Source organism: Phasianus colchicus, chromosome 1 (assembly GCF_987193195.1).
Source record: "Phasianus colchicus chromosome 1, bPhaCol1.hap1.1, whole genome shotgun sequence".
NCBI classification, from domain to species: domain Eukaryota; kingdom Metazoa; phylum Chordata; class Aves; order Galliformes; family Phasianidae; genus Phasianus; species Phasianus colchicus.
In genome coordinates, this window is record NC_143436.1 from 104666561 (window position 1) to 104692615 (window position 26055).

The following is a 26055-nucleotide window of genomic DNA, read 5'->3' on the forward strand; positions in this document are numbered from 1 at the left end:
GCTGGCACATTTAATGAACGATGCTAGCAACACATTTTAGCTGACAACCTTGTATTTAATACTTCTGTGGGCAACACTGAGTATTTTGTTATGCTCTATTACATTTCTAAGTTCAAGTTTTCACTCAGACCCTAACAAGATGCTGAATAGTCCTGAACTACACAGAGAATAGGAAATCATACATAAAAGAAACAATTTAAAAAAACTATTTTGTGATTACATTGTCTCTAATAAGTAAGGACTGTGAAAAAGAGTTACGATCGCTCATACTTCCTATGAGTAACTGACACATCCTCAAGTAATGACTACCATCCACGCTAGCTATAAAATACCATTTTCACTACGATTGGAATGAGTGCTACTTGCTGTCAATTAAAATATATATCATGTGCCAGACAATAGAAACTGACAACACCAGGAAGAAATAGCACTTGGCAGCCCCTTGGGAAATATACACAAGAAGGCAAGAGAAGACTGAAAATTGCTGAAGATCTTTATCTATAGCTCCTTACTTTTAAACACAGACCTCCAAGATATGAGGAACATGAAGATTTATCTGTACTCAAAAACTGCTCTTACCTCCTGTTGTTCAATCCCCTTTTCATAATCAGGATGACTGAAATCTTTCTAAATTATAGACTGCATTAAGCGTCTTTTAAAGAAGAAGCATCAAAATCACTCCCACTGCCCAGCATGAGAAATTTTCCTTAACAGAAATCTTTGGATGTTGTTTTCCAGCTCTTGTATCCAGAGTCCACTGGAACTAATTACCTTCAAGTGAGGAAGTGTTCAGGTGAAGCTAATTACCTGAAGTGAGAAAATCTTCAAGTGGAATTCAGGGAAAGTTTATCATTTCGTTTGCCTTTAGATTCACCAGAACTGGCCTATCACAGCACTGTGTCATTTGGGCAGGAAGGAGAACTTTACTTCAGAAGCTGGAAATCGGAACAAAATTTTCTCACCTCTCCTGTAGGCACTCAAGTATGAAAAGCTTTATACAAAGAAGCTATACTACATCTCAAAAGTTCACAGTCTGGAAACTGCAGAGCTGTCATGTAATAGTCTAACAGTTCCCATGACTGCATGCAGAACAGCTCTCCCTGGGGATGCTCAGAGCAGCATTCCCTCCCTCTCTCTGTGTTGCTGGACTCTGCAGGAGGGCAAGGACAGGCAGAGCCACTGCCAGAGGTCAACTCCACTTCTTTACTCTTGAGGCATGGAAGAAGCAAATGGCAAAGACTTAACTGCCCTTTTGCACTGCAAGGGTCAAAAATACCAGCTCATCAAATTGATATAAAATGAATAAGCATATTTCTGGATGCAGATCCCACTTTGCTTAATCCATCTTCATCATGCATGCAAGCTGTATGTGAGGGTCATGGTGAACAGGGCACGGGGAAGCCAGACACTTTGTCTAGACTGGCAGAATTATTCTCCTGTTGCAGACAGAATGGATGACTATTGTCCTATTTCATTTATGAAAACTCTGATCAGATGCCCTGACTATCAGGATCTAAATAAGTCTGTCACACGTTGACAGGAAAGTGTTTTAAAACTTCAGTGAATCTTGAGCTCCAGCTAGTGGGATGCTTTGATTTGCCTTACTTCCCACAAGCCAAGATCTAAGATCTGAAAAAAATCCACTTATTATCCTTATTGGGATCATAAAAATCACTGTCTTAGCTTACCAGTGAACAGATAAGACTTGGAAAAGAAGTTCTTTGCACTCACTTGGAGAAAGAAACGATGTTGTGTTCCTGATCTTTATAAAATGAATATGACTTGTGTAAGGGATAGGAAGGTCAGGATGCTCCCTTTTGACTTCAGAGACAAACATCAATAAGCCTGTGTTTGTGCCATGGCATTCCCAGGGTTATTGTTTATCAAGTCAATCTTTCCGCAGCACTTTGATCCTTGTGATGTACAGTATCCCCTCTTTGCACCACATCACTAGTCACAGCTCATTCACAATTTCACTCACTATAGGTGACCAGAAATTATGAACAGCCAATAAGCACCAAAAATAAACACAGATTTTAAGATTTTTCAATGAAAAGAACTATTGGCTTTTGCCTCATTCCTTTTACCACCCTGCATGTGCCACTCATCAACTGCTGCTGAACCTGGGAGCAACTACTTGTATGCTAGTGAATGAGGACTCACAGTTGGGGTAAGTGAGCCCCCCTTGCACTGGGCTTACCTTGCAAAGTTTTGGTAGTAGGGTGGACCTCCGTTAGCAGAGGCCAGCACTGTGTGAGAGTAAAGCAGCTCCAGCTGCTCCAACAGTGACCCACCACTGTTGGGGCTGAGTCACAACTGGGTGTGCTCTGGGAGAGCAGAGTCCTTATCTCAATCCCATGAACCTTTTCTCATTACATTTTCTCCCTGTCCTTTTGATGAATGGGGTGAGAAAGCAGTATGATGGAGCTGAACTACCCATCACTGGGAAACCACCACACACCCAAGGACTCACTGAACTGCTGTTTTGATTACAATGCCAATGTGACAGCAGGTGCCTACTTTGTTTTACTCTACCAGTCTCTCATACATGATGGAGACCATTAATGCCCCTCCATATTCTCTTGTAGATTATGAAGACAGCTGTACAGCAATAGCTTAACTAGGACAGTGGTAGCTATCTTAAACACATGTTCACAATTTGTTAGTAAGGAACCCAAAATTTATCACTCAGTTGGGATGATTTATCTATCAATTCATCACTTGATGCACAAATTTATCTGTGGATTTTCTAATCCTCAGTCAGATCCTTGATCTCCCACCATTCACTTCAGATGAAGAGTACCACCAAATGAGGAATAGTAAAGCAGTTCATCTGCATCTATTTTCATTCCTATATCTATCTCAATAATTTACCTGATTTGATCATGGCTGAGGCACATTAGTTGAGAATGCAGAACCACAGCACTTCTTAGATGAATGCCCACAAGAACCTTGCCTTGTTTTTTTAAGCACAGAACTAATGATGATGATAATTGACAAGGGCAGCCTCAGATGATTTCATAAATTCTTGGTACATGAGGTAGCAACTACAGAAGCAACCTTGTCTCTGAGCTGCCAATAAACAGCAGGTACCATGATATCCCTTCATGGCTTGGCAGGTAGTTAACCATCCCAAGCTCATTATCATAACAAAGCGGCTCACTGCTACCAGTCTCTCTTAAACAAAGCCAGTCACAAATATACACATTTATTCCACACATATGCTCTGCATATCCTGTTGTATAATCCATATAGTCGGTAGTTGCTATTATTTAAATTTCAGAGAATAATGAAATATACATTAAATTTTTGAGTCCCATTATGTAGGTTGACAGGATTCCCAGCCATAGGTTAACATTTTGGGCAATTAAGCACAGCACAGTCACCAAGTTCCCACCTGCGTACAACCCAGGGACGTTACATATCTAAAAATTAAGCCCAGAAGTGTATTATATTTCAACAACAACAGCAACAAAGATGAGAACTTCCTGGCATGGTTGTTCATAGAAATCCAGACGCAAAACAGAGGGCCAGAGGTGCCAAAATCACAGCAGAGCCCCAGGTAATGCTTGTGTTTCAGAGCTGTGTGGATTGCTGAAGTACACCCTCCTCTTTGGTTAAAGGCAGCTCTACAGGGAAGGGACTAGGTCCTCCTTCAGAAATAGGGAACATCCTGTCAACTGGATAGCTGGAAATACACAGAGCAAAATGCATCTGTCAGAGCCGAGATAAACCTGGGGGCATGTCTACTTTTTCCATTTCCATTTACTCTCTCTAAATTCACTGTTCATATTTGGATTTGGGGAAAACCCAGAGAGGGGAGGTTGATCACTACAGCTTGGGCTGAGGGTGATCTCAGGATAGCTGGCAAACAGCTCATGTTCCTTCCCTGTGGAGGAGGTGATGCTTAAACCTGGGTACAGATTACTCCTGCAGAGCCTGATCCTCCCACACAGCTCCTGAAAAGTGGTAACGCAGTGGAGGCAGGTGAAGGGGCTGCCTGCAAACATCTTCCTGTGATCAGTGCTCCTCAGAAAGGCTCTGTGGCAAGTGGCAGGAAAATAAGGACACAGCCCATAGAGATCTTGAGGGAGTGTGTGAAATGAGGACAATGAGGTGAGTCACTGGTACAAATGCTGTAATAGAAAAAGATGGGGCAATGTGGATAAACTGGTGAAAGGCAATGCCAGTGTCCAGATTGACCTCTGTAACAGGACTTTCTGTCAACATAATATGACATATACTGAGAGAATTTAGAATCATAGAACTGTAGGATCACCAAGGTTGGAAAAGACCTCCAAGATCATCCAGTGCAACCATCCACCCACCAACAGTATTTCCCAATAAACCACGTCCCTCAGTAAGCATCTTAGCATTTACTGAATACCTCCACGGTTGGTGACAACCACCACTCTGGCCAGTCTTTTCCAGTGCCTCACCACTCTCTTGGAGAAGAAATTTTTCCTAATATCCAACCTGAACCTTCCCTGGCACAATTTGAAGCCATTCCCTCTAGTCCAACTGCTAGTTACATGGAAGAAGTGGCTGACCTCACCTCGCCACAACCTCCTTTAAAGTAGTTGTAGAGGGCAGTAAGTTCTCCCTTGAGCCTCCTCCATACTGAACAATCTCAGTTCCCTTAGCCATTCCACGTAAGACTTGTGCTCCAGACCCCTCACCAGCTTTGCTGTCCTTCTCTGGACATGTTCCAGGGTCTCAAAGTCTTTCTTGTGGTGAGGGGCCTAAAACTGAATGCAGTACTCAAAGTGCAGCCTCACCACAGCTGAAGACAGGGGGACAATTACTTCCTTGCTCCTGCTGGCTGCACTATTTCTGATGCAAACCAGGATGTCATTGGCCTTCTTGACCACTTGTGAACGCTGGCTCATGTTTAGCTGTGTGTTGACCAGCATCATAAGGTTCATTTCTTCTACAGAATCCTCCAACCACTCTGCCCCTGGCCTGTAGCATTGCCTGGGGTTGCTGTAGCCAAAGTGTAGGACCTGGCACTTAGTCTCGTTGAACTTCATCCCATTGGCCTCAGCCCAGCTATCCAGTCTGTCCAGATCCCTCTGCGGTGCTTTCCTATCCTCAGGCAGATTGACACTTCCTCCCAAATTGGTGTAATCTGCAAACTTACTGAGGGTGCACTCAGTATTCTCATCCAGGCTATCAATAAAGATACTGAACAGGACAGGCCCCAGTACACAGAGATTCCCAGGCCTCTGGAGAACATCACTCATGACTGATCACCAGCTGGATATAACTCCATTCATCACCACTATTTGGGCCTGGCCATCCAGTCAGTTCTTTACCCATCTTTACCTGTGCAAACCATGGGCTGCCAGCTTCCCCAGGAAAAACTGTTTCCTAGCCATGGAAAAATGGCTTTGCCCATATTCCTGAAAATGAACATATTTTAGATTTGTGGTGAAGCTTATGGGCTAGAATGGCCTATCTGGCATTTATGCAAGAATCAAACACTGCCTTGAGCCCTCATCCACTGAGACGTTTCCTGCAAGTAAGCAGGTAAAGACTGAGACATTACTCATCTCCTGATTCAGACTCACTCCTTTGCCTGTGAGCTGCTTCACACCAGCTGTCTGTGCTGGGGGGAGATCAGCTTGCCTCCCTCAGGAACCAGTTCCATGCCCCAGGCTAGCAAAAAGTACTTTGTTCAGAAGCACTTCAGCCTTTGCCTTTCCTTTTGTTTTAGTTGACTTTAGTTCATTCTTAGTCATTGTTGTGACAGCAACAGTATCCAAAGGCTGCTCTTTGCTAATCTCCACTAAGGATGCAAAATACTAATCACACATAGGGTAACAAAAATCAAGATTTTTCCTTTCCAGTGATGTTATTTGATTTATATTGATTGATTAGATATTGATCTTCTTCACAACAAACCACAGAGACCAACACAATTGCTCTAGGTACCAACTCCAGCCCCTTAAGTTACATTATCCCTGAGTCTGGGCTTCCTGGGATCTTTTTGGGCTTTCTTCCTGGCTGCATGTCACCTCTTTGGACAATTCTTACATATACAATGATAGTGGCTGTCCACAGGAATAATGATCCATCCTCTACTGGTCACACAAAGTTAAAATGTGTTGATCATTTTCCTGTCCTTTTTCCTTTTTGTAAAATAAGGGACCATCACTGTTCCTTTCCTTAGTCTTTCATTTGTTCATCTAGTTTGATTACACATCCAAATCATGGTGGAGTGGGAGAGGTATTTTTACAGGGAATGTACAATAATCCACACCTGGACTGAAACACGGCTTGTTGGACCTCAGAGGTTGCTGCAATATGAGAATAGCCAGTAGGCTGGGTGTTCCCATCAGAAAGTAACAAAAGGGACCACTCAAGAAAAGGTCCTGGTCATTATTTTCTCAAGGTGTATTTTTCAAGCACTGCCATTTTAGTGAAACTGAAGAAATATATTTACTATCTTTAAACTGTTTACCTCAACTCTACCGTAAGTTGTTCTGCGCGCTGTGAAATAGCGGTTGTTTTTTATTCCAAGATGATTAAAATAATTATTTTTCTAGTTACTAAAGCATCTGGGGAGCTTCCAGGATGAAAATGAATACAGAAACACAGAACATTAACTATTATAATAGACAGCTGTCACTATGTTATGAACTATCCTACTACACTGACAAAGAGTCTTGAGAACATTGGCCTTAAATTGAAGAATGTAGTTTTACAGTACCAAGAACACTGCTAATATCGATTCAAGCGGAACAATCTAATCTTTTCATTGTGGCACTACTGAAAATCCGGTTCTTGTACATCAGTGAAACTATGTCTTTCAAAGTTAGCAGCTCTAAAAATAAAAATCCTTACATTTTTCATTAATTAAAAAAGGCTTACAATTGCATTAACAATCCTTTCACTGGAGTGTGTCATTTGGGTAACGGCAGCCTAGCACATTAACTTCCTTTGGCTTTGCCTTGGCCTTGTCACTCCTCCAACTGATTATTACCTAATTTGTAAAGTCTCCCAAATGGGTCATTAGCTCTTAAATACATTTCTCCTGCTACTTGATATGTACCCTAGAAAAACAGGCTGTCAGAGAGACTAGCTTAGAAGTAGCTTATTCTGGGGGAGAAAAACTTAAAAGAAATGCCAGATTAAAATTAAGTTTGTGAAATGAATCATGGCTTGAAATATCCTCAAAACAGGATTAAATAAGATGCTACACAGAATTTGCTTCCTGCAAGAGAGGAATGGCATCAGAACATAGGCAAGCATATGTGCTCTTCAAGCACTTGCAGTTCCTGCTGCTTCCAGTCCAGAACAATCACGCAACCAGGCAATCATCTCATGTTCTAGGCTATGAAACCCAGAAGATTCATGGGATCAAGTCCTGTTCCCCAGCCACAGTAACCTTCCCTCTCTGTCTTCCCAATTCAGCCTAGAAGCTATGAGCCAAAGGCAGAACAACCTGAGACCACGAGCAAATCAGCAGCACACAATCTAAGTATATGAATTGCGCAAGGCACTGCTATATTCACTGACCAAATTAGTGAGAATGTCCACTGCCAAGGAAGAAAAGCAAAAGATCATTTGTTCTCTTTCAGCCAAAGGTTATATTTTTGCATTTTTCCTTGCTTCACAATCTGATGTAGGGCATAAGACTGAAATAAATCTATATGACTGGGTAAAAATGCTTTGTATGAACCCACTCACCTGCAAGCTGTTCGTGTGAAACAGAATAAATGACTACTGGCCAGCAATATCTGAACTGCAGGCAGTTTGAACACGGAAGTGTTGAATAAATTACATGTTTCCACACAAAGAATGTAACACCGAAGGTATAACAACAGTTCAACTCTTTCAACAGAATTCAACTTCAGTATTAGCAAGTGCTCCCATTTGTTTATGCAGGTTATGTTTAAATTCGCTTCCTTCACTTCCATGAATCTTTCAAACTCTCAGTTTACTTACTTATTTTCAGTGCAATCACCGTTTGTTTTTCAAAAGAGGCTATTGTAAGAGGCATTAATTTTACCTAATTTGCTTTAAGGATGCCATCTGTATGTTTTATGCTCTTAGGAAGAAGAAGATGTGATGACCATTGAGAAGTAAAATCATTGTTTGGTATAGTCCAATATATATGGATCTACAGAACTTATTAGCATACTAAAATCAACATCCTCACTAGGATTTTCATATTAAACAAATAGCTCTCAATCACTATGGAATTCTCAAATTGTTATTTCCATAATTTTCCACTGGAATACATGATCTATAGATAGCTATGCAGTATCCTTATGCAATATCAGCCTCAAAGCTGAAAAAGAGGACTCCATCACCAAAGACTTTTAGTTGTTTTACAGAAACACCTTTTAATTCAAGAAATCTGCTTTGTAAATTGTCCTAACAAGGTCACAGCTGGAGAAATTCTTCCTTTAAAGGGAGATTTATGATGATTTTCTTTCTCTGTATTTTTTAGGAGACTGGATTCCTCACATACAAACTATTCTTTGGTGTGTCTGCATGCTCAGTTCAAAGAAATGAAATACACATATGGGGTAAATGATAGTATTTGTTATCTACAGGTAACTTTTTGGCACAGAAAGACCATCTGGTGCTGAGGTAGTAGCGTAGAACGATGTGGTAGAAATAGGATTTCCCACAGAAAAAAAAACACGCTTCTTCTATTCTTCACACTGACCAATAGCCCAGATGGGAAGGTTGGAAGGCACACTCAACACCCCAACAGATGGTTCAAAGTAGGGAGTGCCAAAACCCAGTGCACAGAAAGTCAGACTTCACAGGAGGATTTCAACTAAGGAACTTCTGTATCTTAGGAGAGGTCACGTTAGCAGCAAAGATGTCACAGGACGAAGTCCAGAGCAGAAGCAATTGTGAAGATAACCTAGTTCAGGATTTGTTACCTCTGAACAGCAAAACAGAAATGTGAATGTAACTGTCCTTCCTTAGAGAAAGCTCCAAGGAACCCCCAGCAGCCAAAATCTGCGACACAGCTTGGGTTTCCTGAGCAATTCTAGTTTCTAGTGTGATCTTCAAGAGGGTAAGGTTAGTCAGCATGGAAAGGACAAATAAATACAATTACAAAATCTGAGCAAGAATAGTCACTTAGGTCTTGGATGCAAGAAAATTATTGAATAGCTTTTTTGCTCAGAGTTAAAAGGCTAGCCAACTCAAACTAAGAGAGTTCTAAATATCGCGAAAAGAACCAGTGCCTTTGTGGTTTGCATACAGAACTGAACACAGTGCAAGTCTTATCACTGAAGGATGATGCTTTTGGTAACTGGATACTCTACTGTGAAATAACTGCTGCTCAATAACAGCCCAGTAAGCACATGGAATACCATGAAGCTTTGAACTTTTTGTAGTAGAGACTAAGTAATTTTGAACAACATGCCTGACAAATGCAAAAAATATTGTTTGGTGAATTGAAGTTTTAGAATGCCCAAGACAATATTTGTAAATAATCTGATGTTCACAGTCAATCTTCTCATATCTTTGGTTAGAGTGGATACCATTATTACTGGAAAACAGTATGATTGTTTTTTTTTTTTAAAAAACATCTTCATGCAACCCAATTGAAAGACAGACCTACGATGCTTTAATAATTGATTTCTTTTTCTTCTCCCACTTGTAAGTATTCCTGAATTAATATTCTTTTTTTTAAATCAACATATAATTTGGTTTTAAAAGGCACCGTAGCCTTGTCCAATGTGCAGAGTATTTAAGTCCAGCTAAAAGTTCATCAGCTATAAATTAGTGTAATTCACATATAAAAACGCTCTTTATGTTTACATATTAGGCCATAAACTAGTCTCAACTTTCTTAAAAAGTAGGCACTTAAAACAACCTGTATTTGGCCAAAAATAACATCCATCAGTTTTTGGTTGCTGAATAAATCTGGCAGCACTTATCAGATCATCATGTATTATCATCCCAAAGTAGAAACTAACGCTTCAGTCTTCCTTGCTCTTTCTTATTCCCCTTATTTCACAGAAAGGTGTAATGTGTTTGAAGACCACATCTGGAACTTTCCAGCAGAATAAGTCACAGCAGCTGTCTCCTGTGCAATTTGAACCTTGAACCATCTGAACCATGTGCATGTTCTTGAGCAGGAAGACTCCAATACTCATTTGCTATAAGGGGTTGCAGCTAAGGCTAAGCACCAATGCTAAGTGCTACTTATCAGGCACTGACTTATAGGAACTGTTTCTTTTATCACACATTGTTTAACCATGAGTTGTGATGGTCCAGAATGGACAGTATTCTTTTTTGTCCTGAGCCACAGGAAACCTCCTCGGTTATTTTGATGTTTGACCAGATATATTGATGCAGAACTGCAGAACCCATCCTACTTGTCCCTGAGCCAAAAATATTTGTTCCAATGATGCTGGCTGTTTCAACAGGCAGTTAACATCGGGGTGAAGCCATGTCATTATTTTCCAGAATAACCAGGGTAAGGAGGGGGTGGGGGATACTGTATCGACGTCTGTGGAGTTGGAGTGTAAGGTGGAGGTAGATCAACTGGGTACTCCATTTCATGTTCGTAACTGTATGGTGGTGGAGTCACTAAAATGGGAGAAGGAAGAAGAAGTAGTTAAAAAATAGTATTTTTTGTATGCATGCATGCATTTTCTAGTTGACATTCAGACTTCCATAGAACAGATATAAAGTCTACTAACAACATGTTTACTTTCTTCAGACTGTCACTATACATTCACTATATGTCAGTGCAAGTCCTTGCTCACTGCCCTTTTTCACTGCTTATTCTTGTGACCGCAGACATGCGTTGTTAGTAGTGTTTGAGTAGCCATATGGCAAATGATACCAGGATGATGCAGCACAGAACTACTGTTTTTCAGAGGAGAAAGGTTGGGTTTTCATCAGATCTCTTCTGTCTCATCCTCTTCATCATCAACACAGATTTACGTTGCCTAAAAACAATTATGTAGGCAGGGCCTTCGCTGATCTCTGAAACATCCTTTGGATCCCCAGAAGATGTGCAACATGCCATGTCAAACAGAGCAGAAAGATCCTCACAGCATAGCAGCGTCACAGCTTCTGGAGCAAATCTGGGCATCTTTCTAGAATGCTCCCAGGTCTCAAGTTGAGGAATAACAGAGTTTTCATTTTGTTCTCTCTGAAGGACTTCTGAGGAGAGCCCTGTGTTTGTAAGCCAGATCAGTCATTCAGGAAAAAAAACCCCACAAAAATACTTGGAAATAGCTGAAAACCTTTTCTTCAATTACTTCTGCTAACCACAGAGGAGGATTAATTCATTGATCAAAAAGACAGTAAGTGCTGCAGAATTACAGCGTGGTAGGAACTGAAGGCCTCATATAAAAATCCCATTACAGTACTGTATGAATTTTAAGCTCGAGTCTGCTCTTTCTCAGTTCATGTCACCATGGAGGCCTTTCATTCCCAGCAGACTGGAATCAAAATATCACTTTAACAGAAAGAAAACAGAAACCTAGGATGTTTGCACTGGGGAGAAGAGACTCAAGGCCCTGTGTGGCAGGAAAAGCACTCCCTGATCTCTGAAAATCTGTCTGCCACTGTGGCTGAGGCCAAAGGAAAAGCGTTTTCTCACTCGCTGTTCTGCCAATGGAAGGGGAAAATACTAGACATAAACCTTACAGAAAATCCAGTTTACTCATTACTACAGAAGTGTTCACAACAATGGAGAAAACAGATACCATTTTGGAGCTTAGCGCATCTGCCAAAAAGTGCTACTGCTTGGAGGAAGAGGGGGAATGCAAAGACAAACTGCCTGGAGGTGGAGAGATGGGGGTGAGTCATAGACAGAGCATACTTGGGGAGGAAAAGGCTACAGCCCCAGAGCCTTCATTTTGCTGTCATTTTTACAGCTTGTGGTGACTGCTAGATTCTAAAGTGGCTCTTCAGCAAATCATGGTAGGGAATATTGCAGTTTTATTTCATTACTCATCTCTCTATGCAAAACAATGTTGCCATGATAAGGATGATTACGGCTGGTTTTAATTTAACAGAAAAGAAAGAGGATGAGGGAGAGAACAGACAATAAGAGCAGTGGATGTGAAGAAGGAAGACATACTAAATATTGCATAGCTTGCCCTTAAGTATACTTAATGCACCTGGGGTTTGCAGCAACCTTTGGAACTGAAGGGAATATAAAAGCAAGGGATCTCTAAGAGTGGGAGGAGGGGACTTCATCTGTGAAAAACCATTGCCTTTTATTACAGTGAATTCTCAGTTATCCCTTGGCAGTTGCTCCTGGATTTGTAATTAATCATGTCACCAAAGCAGAGACATAGCTGTGCAGCATAAACACTGATGCTGCTTCCAGGATCAGCTTTGCTCTTCAACAATGTAGCCACATTCACAAGGTGGAGGTGCCAGGAAAATGGCCCTGGTAGCCTAATGGAGAACCACCTTTGATGCTCCTATACCTAACACCCCCCCAAGCAAGGAGCTAATAAGTATGGTGCAGAGAGCAGCTCTGCACAGAGCTACCTCAGAAATTGCCAGATGTACCAGCTCCTGCTCACCAAAGGCACAGTTACATTGGAACAGGCATATTAGGGGCCCCTACTGTCCTTTGGGGCTCTTCAAAGCCTGGCTCTGTGCCTCCTCTGGTGCTGCTCTGCATGTGAAAAACTACTGTATCAAAATTGTGTAATCCACCGACTCATCTTTGCTGAGCACATCTGATACTTAGCTAGAGCTGACATGCACTGTCAAACCCCTGCTGTCTTTCACCAAGCACAACAGACATCTCTGCTGCTTGCTCCAAGTTCCCACTGGTTCAGAACAAGGAAGAAAACCAACTGATTTCTCATTGGAGAGTCTCTGGCATGTGGAGAACACCCGTCTGACACAGCACAGTGTTGTTCTGAACGGGGCTTGAGTGTCCTGCTGCCATACAGCTGTGCTAATGTGACATCTGGCCAGACTTCATTAGCCTACTGACCTAACGAACCCTGTGCACACTGAGCTGTCTTGCGATTCTCCAGCAGGGAACCATGCTGCTCCCTGCAGATCAGGAAGAGCTTTCACTGTGAAACCAGGATTACCCACAGCTACACCTGCACCAGGAGCTCAGGCCCCATTTGCACCTGGCATCCTTACCCGGGTAGGTGCTGATGGTGTTGATGTGTGCTGTCCGGATGACCCCCACTCGGGTGCCACGGTTGTTCTTCATGCACATGCAGATGCAGATGGCAATCCCAGCGATCACTCCCATAATGAATACAATGCCGAAAACAATTCCAGCTATTGCCGTGCCTCTGCAAGGGGAATGGAAATATGCAGTAAGTCTCAGCCAAGTAATGTTTGAAAAAGAAACAGAATTCTTTCCTCAGGAGTGTCCTCCATTTCAGCAAAAAAAAAAAAAAAAAAAGAAAAAAAAGAAACAAGTGCATACTGATTACTGCAAATGCTACAAATTTTGACCCATGAGGATATCTGGATAGAAGAAATGAAAGATTTTAGAGATCAAAAGGAGAGACTGTTTCGAAGTCACCTTTGTAATTGTGCCAGATCACTCTCCTCACTTACTTATTGTACGTGAAATCTTCTCATTCCAGAACCTTCTGCATTTAAACAATTAAATATCACCAAGAATAATTTCCTCCCTTTCTCCTCATCACACAAGACTTCTTTTTCCTCAAGGCATTGGTATGATTTTCTTTCTAAAAGAAAGCGCAAGCTATTCCCAGTAATATATTCCAGAAGCATCCCAAAGTGCCTGCTTGCTGTGCTTCCACAAGAATGTTTTTGTCTTTATTTTATCTTGGGTCAAAAAGTCCTTTTGCTCTGCTTCTGAGCCCAGTGATTAAGGACAGCCTGCTCTTCTTGAGGATGAGCAGCAAAAAGCAAAGCAAGTGCCCATCCTTTTGCACATCTGCTGCTGCAGCCAGCACAAGTATTTGAGGCTTAAATGATTTCTTTTAAAATAGTCCAAGGGAAGGAATTTAACTCAGCCCCTGAAGTAATGAGTCAGACTTTCCTTGAAATCATACAAAAAAAGGACAGGAAGCCTCATTGCACTGACACACAGGAGAAAAGCCTCACTAAGAGACATTGAGGAGCTCCCAATAATATTGAGGGCAAAATGAGCCTTTCTCATGAACATACAGTTCACTGGGGTTTGCTGTTAGGCACAGGAAGTGAAACGACATGTGAATGACAGTATTTATAGCCTGTCCTTTTATGAAACAAAGCAGTGACCTGCCAGAAATGTTCTCACTCTGTGAATGTATTCTACCAGCAAGGATTTCAGTTAGCAACCTTGCTGGAAACATTTTTAATGGACATTTTCATACATTCAATCCAAATTGACAGTTTGGTCAACAGAAATAAGCTCCACTAGAAATTACTGTAGTGCAGAGAATAGAACAGGTACAGCAGTACCACAAAGATAAATAATGAAAGGAATCTAAACAGTTTAGCTTCCCCATATCAACATGGCGGTAAGCAGCAGACCTGGCTTCCAACATGTTGATAGCCTATTAGCTTCCACAAAGTCAACAAGAGTCATGTGAAAAATCAGGAAAAGAAAAAAGACAGCAAAATGTTGGATACTATCTTCAAGAGGAGTTTTCATTGCTCCCAGGAAGTTATACAGATACTTATCTACTTGTCAGTTTGCTTTGGTTGACAGAAGTGAGAATTGAGGCCTTCCTTGCAGCCCTGCAGGTTTCCCTGGTCTCCCTTGGGCAGAGCTAATTGACTGGCCCTGTTCTGTCCCTGCATCCCTGCACAAAGGCATGGACAGGACAGGACATAACTTCAGACAGCCCATCCATGTATGCCTGTGTCTGAAATTCAGAAAGAGCTAGGTTTGGCTCCTATGTGCATATGCCTGAAATCCATCAGCAAGGCTTCCAAGCCTGAGAAGGCCTCTCAGTCTAAATATAACTTGTGCCAGGCTAGAGAGCCTGGCTCAATAAGCAAATTAAGGAGTATCTGCAAACAGATTCTTGTGCTGGGCTCCTGCTGGTACAGCTATGAACTGGAACCAAAAATGGTCACCAAAGAAAATATTCATTTGCTCGGCTCTGTTGACAAAGCTAGTAAGTGCAAATCTTGTTTGCTGCTCTGAAACCAGGACAGAAAGTGGTTTAAATAGCCAGGCCTACCGCTGCTCCCGCATTCATGTTTTCACACCGCAGTGGTAAATTTAGACCATCCATGGGCAGTTACGCAAAGAGAGGCTGAGATACAGAGAAGGAGATGTAGGTCACTTTTTAAATCCGGCTGCAGCCTGACTGAGCATCAGCAGAGAGGCATTTGTTGGCTTTGGTGGGATCCTGATCAGAGCCAGAGTCACACAGGTTGAACTGCTACAGCGACTGAGTGTTCTACTTTAAGGGGCACTGTTGGGGATGACATGAGGAGACGTGCTCTGACAAGGGAGCACAGGCAGTGATTGAGACACACGCACACCATGATGCAGGGATTTTCAGCACCTGCCCCTCACAACAGCTCTGGTAAAGCCCTGTGATGATATTTTCCATTTTATCTCCACCACAAAGCTTTTCAAGGAAACCTGCCTAAGGGATAAAGGACACTGTAGAGCAAAAGAAGACCTAGAAACCACACAGCAGAGTCACGTAGCAACTAGGAAGTTTGAAATAGGGAAAACTTTGAAATGGAACAATTTAAAGGAAAACATTATGCAAAGTTGTTTACAGAAGCAAAACATAGGATGAGAAAAAGTGCCAGAGAAGAACAATGCACAGAAAAGTAAAGAGGAGAGGGAAGAAATAACTTTAAAGTGTGGAAATGTCAGATAAATAGTCAGGGTAAAAATCACATACAAAGAAGCAGCAGGACTGTTTCTAGCAACATCCTCCTGGAAAGAATATAAATCTCATTTATGGCTTAATACTGCTGGTCAGAGAGAGCCCTGTGCAGGGAATCAGAGCCATGGAAGGGCTGGAGCCAAGCAGAGGGCATGGCCATGGTGCCCAGGGACAGACATGCCATTACTTGCTGGGCCTGGTGACCTGGATGTTTTACACAGCTGACAGGGCATCACCAGCCGCTGCTCCAGCCTGGGAGTACGAGGGTTGAGATGACCAGAGAACAGGAGAGAAGCTGAAGAGCAGCCCTGTTCCTTCAGGTCTTACCAAGCAAAAATGAAATTCACTTGATACCATTTTCCCCTTCAGAAAGCTGGAGATTTGGGATGTAGGCAAGCAAAGTGGATGACAAATTTGCTTAGATAAACACTGCCTCCAAGGTCATCTCCACCTTGGGGCCTAAAAATCTTACAGCTCAACAGGTTAGTCTGTAGGGATCTATTTTTAAATATATGACCAAAATCTGGGAGCCAAGACTCCATAGCCTGCACTGCTATATGGTATGGACTTCCTAGTTTGTTGTCATCCTTACATTGCCGTAGTTTTTCCTCTTGGTCTCTGCCCTGACTTTACATGTGGTATTGACTGGAGCATAGCATCTTGCCTGGAAACCTGGCTTATTAGTACAGAACTGCAAAGATGAGGAAAAACCTTTCCATCACCTTTTTCAGAAAACCCACAGACTATAACGATGTCCTCCAAAGATGATGATGGGGAGCAGGTTTCAGTCTGTGCATCTACCAGTATCCTCACCGGGCAGCACCCATGGATGCCTCCCTGGGCTAGATGCTGTCTGATGCACTGCTCACCATCCCCATCTCTCTGTCTTCTAATTGTGCATGCGCATGTGTTGTTGTTCACAACAGGTGTTTTCTCTTGATTTCTGTTTCCTTCAGCTCTCTCCATCCCTGGCAGACCTTTAAAGGCTTTCTTAAGCTGGAAAACGCAATAGGAGCAGGTAGGCAAAAAAAATGCCTATAGAAGACTGAAAGAAAAGTGCAAAAACCTGTGTTTCCTTCAGCTTCCACTAATGTTTTACAGCTCAACAACTCTATAACCCAGACACATATGTTCATGTTTTAACTGAATCCCTTTCTGCACTACCCATGATTTTACAGACCTTTAGCATCACACTGGAAGCCAGCTCCCCCATTCTGCAGGAGCCCTATCCTGGTTGCCCTGCATATGGTGAATTTGATCATTCTGGTCACCCATGCTTGCCCTTCTCATCCTATTCTGTTGACTTTTGAGGACTGCATGCAGCAGTCAGGATCCAGCAGATGCGTGTACTACACAGAGGCATATTAAATTTTCTGGTTTGTTCTCTATTTTTTTCTTAGATAATCCATAGTATTGGATCAGGGCTTTTTGGATGACAAAAGACTGGGAGATGAGATTTCATGGAACTATTTACCATAATTCCAAGTCTCATTTCTGAGAGGTAACATCAGCTTAGAGTCCATTCTTTCATGTGGGAGTTAGGACTGTTTTTCCCATTATGCATTAGATAATGTTCATAGGCCCTGGGTTTCCTGCTATGAGGCCTGGACATGTGTCCTCTGCTGCAGGACACAAGCTAACCTGGCACAGGAGAACTCATGCCACTAGATTTTCAAAAATCCAGCTCACTCCATAGTGTTCTGTCAATTTAGAACCTATCATGGCAGAAGTGGTAGAGGTCTGCACCAAAGATGCATTTCTATTGGCATAAAGGTCTTTTCATTTTGTAATAGCTTATGTTAGCAATCTTACTGAGATTTGACCGACTATGGCAAGAAATTCTTAGAAGCATGTGAAGATCAGTATTCCCACTTTGCCACCACTGTATTTCATTACCCTTTGACTGCAAGAACGATGTACCATTTTCAGTCTTCACTTTGATCAGCTGATCTCTTCCATTTCATTATCTTCCCTAATTTCCAGTACTTTTTTAGTCCTTCATTAATTCCTTGCCAATCCTCTGTGATTTGCTGGCACTGCATCTCTAGAATAATAGGAATAATAATGCATGTAATACATTTTGGAATACTACAACTAATACTAATATATACTCTTTATTTTCTTCCCATTCAAGCAGTCAAAAAGAAGCAGATAAAGTTTTGTTTTGTTTTGTTTTGTTTTAAATCATTCTCTGGGATAAAATAAAATACAAAGAAATCAATGATGTTTGATCTTCTGATCCAGCGATCGACATTTTGAAAAATGTACTCTCTGAACTCTTAACCAGACTTGATGTTACTTGCAGAGAGAGGGTGCTATTTATTTAATTTGGTCGGCAAACCTCAGTTTACTTTGACTTTTACTTTGACAGCAGAAGTGCAGCAATCTCACACGCAGTCTTCTCCTGAGTGCACTGGAGCAAGCAGTCCTGCTCTGGGCTTTTTTCCCATCCTCGCAATTCTCTGTTCTTCTAAGTGCAGAACCACGTAGTGAGTGCTCCTCCAAGCGGCTTTGCTGCCAAGGGCAGTTTGGCTTTATGTCCAGGGCACCCCAAGAACCCCTCAGCTAAAAATGAATTACAAATATTATGTGGATTTTGTACTGGGCTGCCGGAAGTAAAAATCTAGTAGAAACTGTAGCCATATTTAAAGGATAAAACCAGTTTACTGAAGCTGCTATCTGGTTGAAAGGACTGCCCCACTGCTCTGTGCTGGTGTGGCCTCGCCTTGAGCACTGCGTACAGTTTTGGGTGCCTCAATATAAAGACATAAAACTATTAAAAAGTGTCCAAAGGAGGGCTATGAAGATGGTGAAGGGTCTGGAGAGGAGATATGTGTGGAGTGGCTGAGACCACTTGGTTTGTTCAGCCCAGAGTAGAGGAGCTGAGGGGAGGCCTCATGGCGACTGCAGCTCCTCACCTGGAGCAGATTGCTCTCTGTGACAGTGACAGGGCCCCAGGGAACGGCATGGAGTTGTGTCAGGGGAGGGTTAGGCTGGGCATAGGAAAATGTTCTGCACAAGAGGACGGTGGGCATGAAACAGGCTGCCCAGGGCTGTGGGCACAGCTCCGAATGCTGGAGTTCAAGGGGTGTTTGGACAACACTTTGAGACACAGGGTTTGATTTTGGGTAGTCCTATGTGGAGCCCAGAGTTGGACTCAATGATCCTTGTGGGTCTCTTCCAACTCAGAACATTCTAAGCATCTATGTTTGTTGATGATACTAAGCTGAGTGGTGTAGTCAATACAACAGAAGGAAGGGATGTCATCTGGAGGGACGCAGATAGGCTTCAAAAGTGGGCCCATGAGAACGTAATGAGCTTCAATAAGGCCTAGTGCAAGGTGTTGAACTTAGGTTGGGGCAACTGTAGATATCAGTACAGACAGGAGGAAGAACTCACTGAGAGCAGCCCTGCTGAGAAGGACTTGAGGATAAAAAGCTGGACATGAATCAGCAATGCATGCTTGCAGCCTGGAAGGTAGGTGCTATCCCGGGCTGCAACAAAAGAAGGATGGCCAGCAGGGAGGAGTTTGTCTCCTTCTGCTCTTGTGAAGGTTCATACTAAGTAGTGCGTGCAGTGCTGGGGCCCCCAGAACAAGAAGGAGTGGAGCTGTTGGAGTGGGTCCAGAGGAGGGCCATGAAGACCAATCAGAGGGCTGGAGCACCTCCCCTGTGATGAAAGGTTGAGGAAGTCGGGAATGTTTATCTTGGAGAAAAGTAGGCTTCAGGGAGACCTCACTGCAATCTTCTAATACTTGAAAGGAGTTTACATATTGGAAGGCAAACAACTTTTTACGCAGGTAGATAGCGACAGAATAAGGGGGAATTGATTTAAACTAAAAGCAGGGAGGTTTAGGTTAGATGTTAGGAAGAAATTCTTCACTCAGAGGGTGATGAGGCACTGGCACAGCTGCCCAGAGAAGCTGTGGTGCCCCATCACTGGAGATGTTCAAGGCCAGGTTTGATGGGTTCCTGGGCAGTCTGATCTAGTGGTTGGTAACCCTGCCCACCCTATAAGATGATCTTCTAGGTCTTTTCCAACCTTGTGATTCTATGATTCTATGATTTCTATGATTCTATGATTTCTATGAAGTTATGACATAGCTATCAGTCCAGGTACCTATGGCTGAACTTGCAGCCTTCTCTTCACAGTTCTACTGCCATAGGAGGAAGAAACTAAGATAACACAGACTGAAAAGTCATGTAATTCATAAACCAGTGAAACGGTCAGCTGGATGCTGCCTCTTGTTTTAAATTAAATAATTAGTTTGCAGAGTAGCATCTCAAACCATCTAGCTTGCCTTTGATGCTTAGCTTTGCAAACCATACGTAGACAAAATTACTACCAGAACTTCCTTTAAAGGCATGTTTTACAGCACTAAGGAAGACAGTGATTTGATTGTATTTGTAAACAAATCTTGTCTATTAAATCTGGGTACAAAATGTATTTGGGTAGTATCCCCCTCTTCTGTTCCTATTCAGTTGTGCTGTCAAAATTTCTTTCAAAATTTTCTCCTCTGTGCCCATCTCACTCTGCCTTATTATTTTCACAAGATTACTATCTTAAGCAGCAAAATATCCTGAGTCATAGGTGTACAATGAAAAGGTAGTGGGTAAACATACTGACCTCTTTCCTTCCAGGTACTGATAATAGGTCACCATTTGAGACTGCCCCATATCGTTAAACCACATAATCTTGAAAAGGGTTAAAGGCTAGTACTTTCTGTCTTTTATTACTGCCAATGCATGAGCAATAGGATACCTTCTAAGCTTGTTAAAAAGCTGCAGAGACAATGAAGTAACTGGTGCACTTGCAAAACCACAGAGAAAGTCATATAAACTGCAAAACAAAAGGTCTGTAATTACAGCTTGTTCTGGTTTGGGCTACCCTTGCAGAGACTCTGTGGACAATTTGCCTTTTGAGAAAGACGTAGATGTTTTATGCCTACTTCCTTTATGCCAAACCATAGGCTTTTCTGCTGGAGGTGCTGCTTGATCAGGAGGGTTGCAAAGTGCTTAAAATAAACAATGTTGGAAAGGTGTGTATGGCCCAATGCAGCCACTAAAGTAATGGGAGAGCAGAAAGCAGGCAGTAGCACCCTTATCAGTGTTTCTGAATAGTTTCTGAACTTCCTCTGCCTATACTCCACAGGACTGACACCTGCCCTACTCATACTGTGGAAAGCAGGGATCAAAATGTTTCCATCCACCTCAAGAGACACGGCCTGGAGCAGGGCTGCCTCAGAAATAATGTGATAGACAGAGGGAATGATGCATGAAACACAGCTGGGAGGTGCATACTGCCATACAGCAACTACAGTACTTAACACCCAGCAGTATTATTAACTGACCGTGGTTAAGCAAACACATTTTGATCAGTCTCAGACTGTACAGCATTTTCATAAGACTGGTTTTGTCTGGCTGACAGTTCAAAAATTTTCAAATGTTAAAAAATATATATATATACATATACAAAAATGCACATTGATATTAAAATGAGATTTTTAAAAAGTCAGAAATACAAGAATTGAAGGGTGGAGGGAGACAGATTTTTTCTTTTTAACTTATCTGACGGAATTCTAATTAAGATGCTATCAAAGTTTCCGGTCACAATTTTTCACCCTCATCTCCCCTGCCTTCCATCAGTTCCCCTTGTCCCACCTCTCCCTGTTCAGACATCCTCTCCTGTGCCTTACTATCATGACCTTCCCTCATTCTGTCATGTGCTTCACATGTTTTCCTGGAAAGGAAGCAAAAGCCATAATGCAATTTCCACTTTTCAAAATGTTCCTCATTGTGCTTATGAATTCAAGGTCAAGCCCAGTGTTGTCTTAAATAGAAAATCATGGCACAACTGCACCTAAAGTACCTTTCCTTATTTCAGGCATTTTTATTCTCGCTATGCCTGCAGTTTGCATTTCTGGCTGAGCCTGCCTTCAAAACACTTTCTGAACCAACAACAATGAGAGAGGTTGAACCCAGCTTGCAACTCTCTGAGAGTCAAAGTGCACTATGTCAGGATGATGTGGCAGGTTTCCAAGAAGATCACAAAATTAGCAAACCCAGTGATAACTCACCTTTGGCACCAAGCTGTTTACTGGGTAGAAACACTTCAGAGAAAACCAGGAATATTATCTTTCTGGTAATTCCTAACAAACTCTTTCTGGCAAAAAATTTATTTATACCAGCTTCTGCAAATGCTAGACTCTGCAAACTCCATGAGCTCAGTGCAGGAGAAACCTGCAGTTCCCCTCCTGGGAAGCTCTTGCTCTAAGAATCCAATTTACTGAAAGAAGGGAGATTTAAGTTAGATATTAGGATGCAATTAATTACTCAAAGGGCAGTGAGGTGCTGACACAGCTGCCCAGAGAAGCTGTGGTGCCCCATCCCTGGAGGTGCTCAAGGCCAGGCTGGATGGGCAACCTGAGCTGGCGGGGGGCAGCCCTGCCCATGGCATACTAAGATTCCAACCCAAGCCATACTAAGATTCCACAACTCCAGACATTGTGTCTGACGGATCTTGAAATCTCTGAGCATATAACAGTCAGACCTGCCTAGTTTTACACTGTTTTTTTGTTTGTTTGTTTGTTTGTTTGTTTGTTTTTTACCCAGTTGCCAGAAAGACTGATAGCTCACCAATTTTCAGCGCACTTGCTCCACTCTTTGAGCCTGTGTCAAACCCTGGAGGCAGTCAGTGATCCACCAGGGAACAACCTGCTAACCAGTTGGTTGGAGGAATAAGTGAGATGTCACCCAGAGCACATAAGCCTTTCTTTCTTAACAACCCTGTGTGTGTGACCTGGTTACTAGCCTTGAGTACTGTGGCACAAGCTGGAGCAGCTCTGAGTGTCCTCTGATGTCCTCTGAACAGAAAATAAAGAAACTAAATTGGTTGTTGGAAAAAACAGCAACAACAAAATTAACAGCACTCTTCTTTGTGTTTCATTTGGATAGAGGTGTGAAAGCAGAAAGGCATCAGGGTGACTTTCCTCAGCCGCTGAGAGCTGGGACCTGATTCCAGGCCATGGCACCATTCAGGCTATCCCAGAAACACGCTGGCACAGCAGAGCAGGATCCAGTGGCTTAGGAGGGCAGTGCTGGAAAAACTTCCCCTTTCCCATTCCCAGTGGTAGCACAAATTCACAATAAACTCAAATGGTCACGCGTCTATAGCCCAAACTCAATGACTCAGTCAAATGAGGTAACTGTACTTGTTTTCTTTGCCAGCTGTATTCTTTTCAGGATAGAGTTGTCTTTGGGAGGCAAAATGGCACCAAACATAACTCCGAGAGAGGGTTTTTATTTGGTTTGCTAATGAGAAACCTGTTTGCATTATGTATATGTGCCTCTTCTAGCCTGTGACCCTGACGTTTCCAGGTTCCCTTCTGGGGCTCCTACAAAGGCTGTGCTTCATGTATTCTATCTCAAAATACTGTAGAAGAGGGAAAACCTCGAACTTGGTATCTTGCATTCAGTCCATGCTTCATAAAAAAAATGCATGCTGCTGACTCAAGATCTTCTTCCCAGTTATGGAAACATTGAGGCCAACTGAAACATTTTTTTCCTTCTTCGTGGTCAGTTCTGAAGACAAAAGTAACCTAGAAAAAAAATCTAGTAATTCATGTAAATTGCTAAGTAAAACATATTTTAATATTGAAAGATTTCTGACTAGATGCAGTGTAGCCCCTGAATATGCACTTGGTGAATCACTTCAGAGAACTGCACTATCAGCTTCCAAGAGAGACAGCAAAATCCAAATGTGAGCTTTCAGGGCAATGAAGACTGCAGTGTGCAGATGGAGAAGCCACCAAACAGTTGTCCACAGACCAGATATTACAAAGCAAATTGCAGCTCTTTTTTGTGCCAACTGAACTGGAAGAGCATTACAGACATCATCATCCCTGAAATGCTCCCTGCTCATTCAGCCCATTTTTGGGGAGTTTGTCATTCTCTCTAAGTAGGGATCACAGACCTTGTTCTGGCATTGTAGGATATATCCTTATATATTCAAAAATTGCATGGGACCTCAAATCACCCAAAACATTTATTTGCAGGGAAACATTTTTTCATCACAAATTACCTCCCTCTGAAACAAGTACTGTCCAACAGTGCTGAGAGTGTTATTTTAGCACCCGATGGCTCGAATACTTGATAAGCCTACCAACTACTCTCTTCCACTGGCAAGATCTTGGATTTCACCAAAACTGTACTTTAAACTCTAGTTTCACCATTTTTGTTACTTCCACTTCTCCACTTATTAGCAACAGCTCATGCCTCGCCCCTTTTGAAGATTTTAGGATGCTTTAGGGATGTTCCTTTTGCACTGGCTGTTCAAGCCTCCTCTACCCTTTGGGCGCTGTTTCCTGCAGCTTCAGGTGGGACAACAACAACCAAATGAAAATAATATAAAAGAATAGCAATAAAGTAATTGAAAATGAACAGATGACTCTAAGCAGTGCTACTTTATGGATCTGAAAAAATGCTTTTGACTGTTCAGAAATTTGACTCAGAACATAAACTGTACCCCCAAAATGCATTTATGATTGACTAAACTTCAACTCAAAATGTTTTACTACTTACAGAATTCTGCCTGGTAGGCAAATTAAAAAGATGTAGGATTTGTTTTTGTGATTATTTATTTATTTATTTATTTTGAAAATGAGTAATCTGAAGTAGTTCCTGGAAGATCAGGGAGGAAAAGTCTGGATTAAGAGATTACTCAGCTTCATATATTACTTGATTCAATTTTAAAAAGAAAATAATAATTTACGTGCATTGCCTGAGTAACAGTGAAACAGCTTTTAAGAAAGGCAGTGCTAGCTAATACTGTGCTTTTTGAGTCTAAATAAATCTATCTGGGCTTTGAATTATCCAGTATAGGAGGATTTTTCCCTCATATCTTCCAATAAAAATAATAAGACACTGAGAGTTTAATTTTAGAAATTCTGGAGCAGACAAAGAAAAAAAATGTTTTTCATCTTCACTTTCCATCTCCTTTTTCTAATGCACTTTAATATTCAGCTCTCTTACTCCTGTGAAAGCAATAAAAGAGTCACTTCTGCATTATTTTCTGCATCAGATTTATAGCACCAATTGCATTTTTCTTTCTCATTCTTTCTTAACAGGTGCTGTGCTGGAGCCTATGAAGACCACAGAGATACAGGCCAATGGACATTATGGATGTATCACAGAATCACTGTGGGGTTGCAGGGGTTGCAAGAGACCTCAAGAGACTGAGTCCAAGTCCCCTATAAAGCAGGTACCCTACAGCAGGCCTCAGAAGTAGGCGTCCAGGTGGGTCCTGAATATCTCCACAGAAGACTCCACAAACTCTCTGGGCAACCTGTTCCAGTGCTCTGTCACCCTTACCATAAAGAAGTTCTTCCACATATTAGTACGAACTTCCTGCATTCAAGTTTTAGGCCATCACTCCTTGTCCTATCTCTACACACCACTAAGAAGAGCCTGCCTCATCCATTTGCCTCCCATCTCCCTTTAGATACTTATACACATTTATCAGATAATCTCTCAGACTTCTCCTCCTGAGGCTGAACAGACCCAGGCTACTCAGCCTTTTCTCATACAGGAGATGCTCCAGGCCCTTAATGATCTTTGTAGCCTTCCGCTGGAATCCTTCCAGGAGATCCCCGTCTTTTTGAACTAGCGAGCTCCACATTGGACAAAGTAGTCTAAATGTGGCCTCACCGGGGCAGAGTAGAGGGGGGAGGATCACCTCCCTAAACCTGTTTGCCACACTTTGTTTTAAAATGCACCCCAGGATACCATTGAATTTCTTGGCCACAGAGGCACACTGCTGACTCATGGCCAACCTGTTGTCCCTCAGACTCCCCAGGTCGTTCTCTGCAGAGCTCCTTTCCAGCAGATCAGCCCCTAAACTGTACTGATGCATAGCATTATTCCTCCCCAGATGTACAGCTCGACACTTGCTCTTGTTAAACCCCATCAGGTTCCTCCCTGCCCAACTCTCCAGCCTGTCCAGGTCTTGAAGAATGGTAGCACAGCCTTCTGGTGTGTCAGCCATTCCTCCCAGCTTTGTATCATCAGCAAACTTGCTGAAGGTACACTCTATCCCTTCACCCAGGTCACTGACAAAGATGTTGAACAAGGCCGAACCCAGCACCAACCCTTAGGGAACACCACTAGTTACAGGCCTCCAACCAGACTCTGCATTGCTGATGACAACCCCTTGAGCTCTTCCAGTTAGCCAGTTCTCCATCCACCTCACTGTCCACTCATCTATTCCACACTTC

General features: G+C 42.3%; 1 protein-coding gene across 4 annotated transcripts in view; it reads right to left on the bottom strand.

Annotated features, from left to right (window-relative positions):
• Positions 1 to 26055, bottom strand: part of CYYR1 (cysteine and tyrosine rich 1) — a 106081-nt gene that overhangs the window by 41421 nt on the left and 38605 nt on the right. For 2 of the 4 annotated variants that reach the window (XM_090121514.1, XM_090121503.1), the window contains exons 3-4: positions 13108 to 13265; positions 7057 to 10566 (exon numbers count right to left, since the gene is read on the bottom strand). In XM_090121514.1, coding sequence (XP_089977640.1) covers positions 10433 to 10566; positions 13108 to 13265 — 292 coding nt within the window. In that variant the 3' untranslated portion in view covers positions 7057 to 10432. Of the gene's footprint in view, positions 1 to 7056; positions 10567 to 13107; positions 13266 to 26055 lie in introns of those variants that run through there. The other 2 variants (XM_090121512.1, XM_090121511.1) reach the window with 1 other exon arrangement.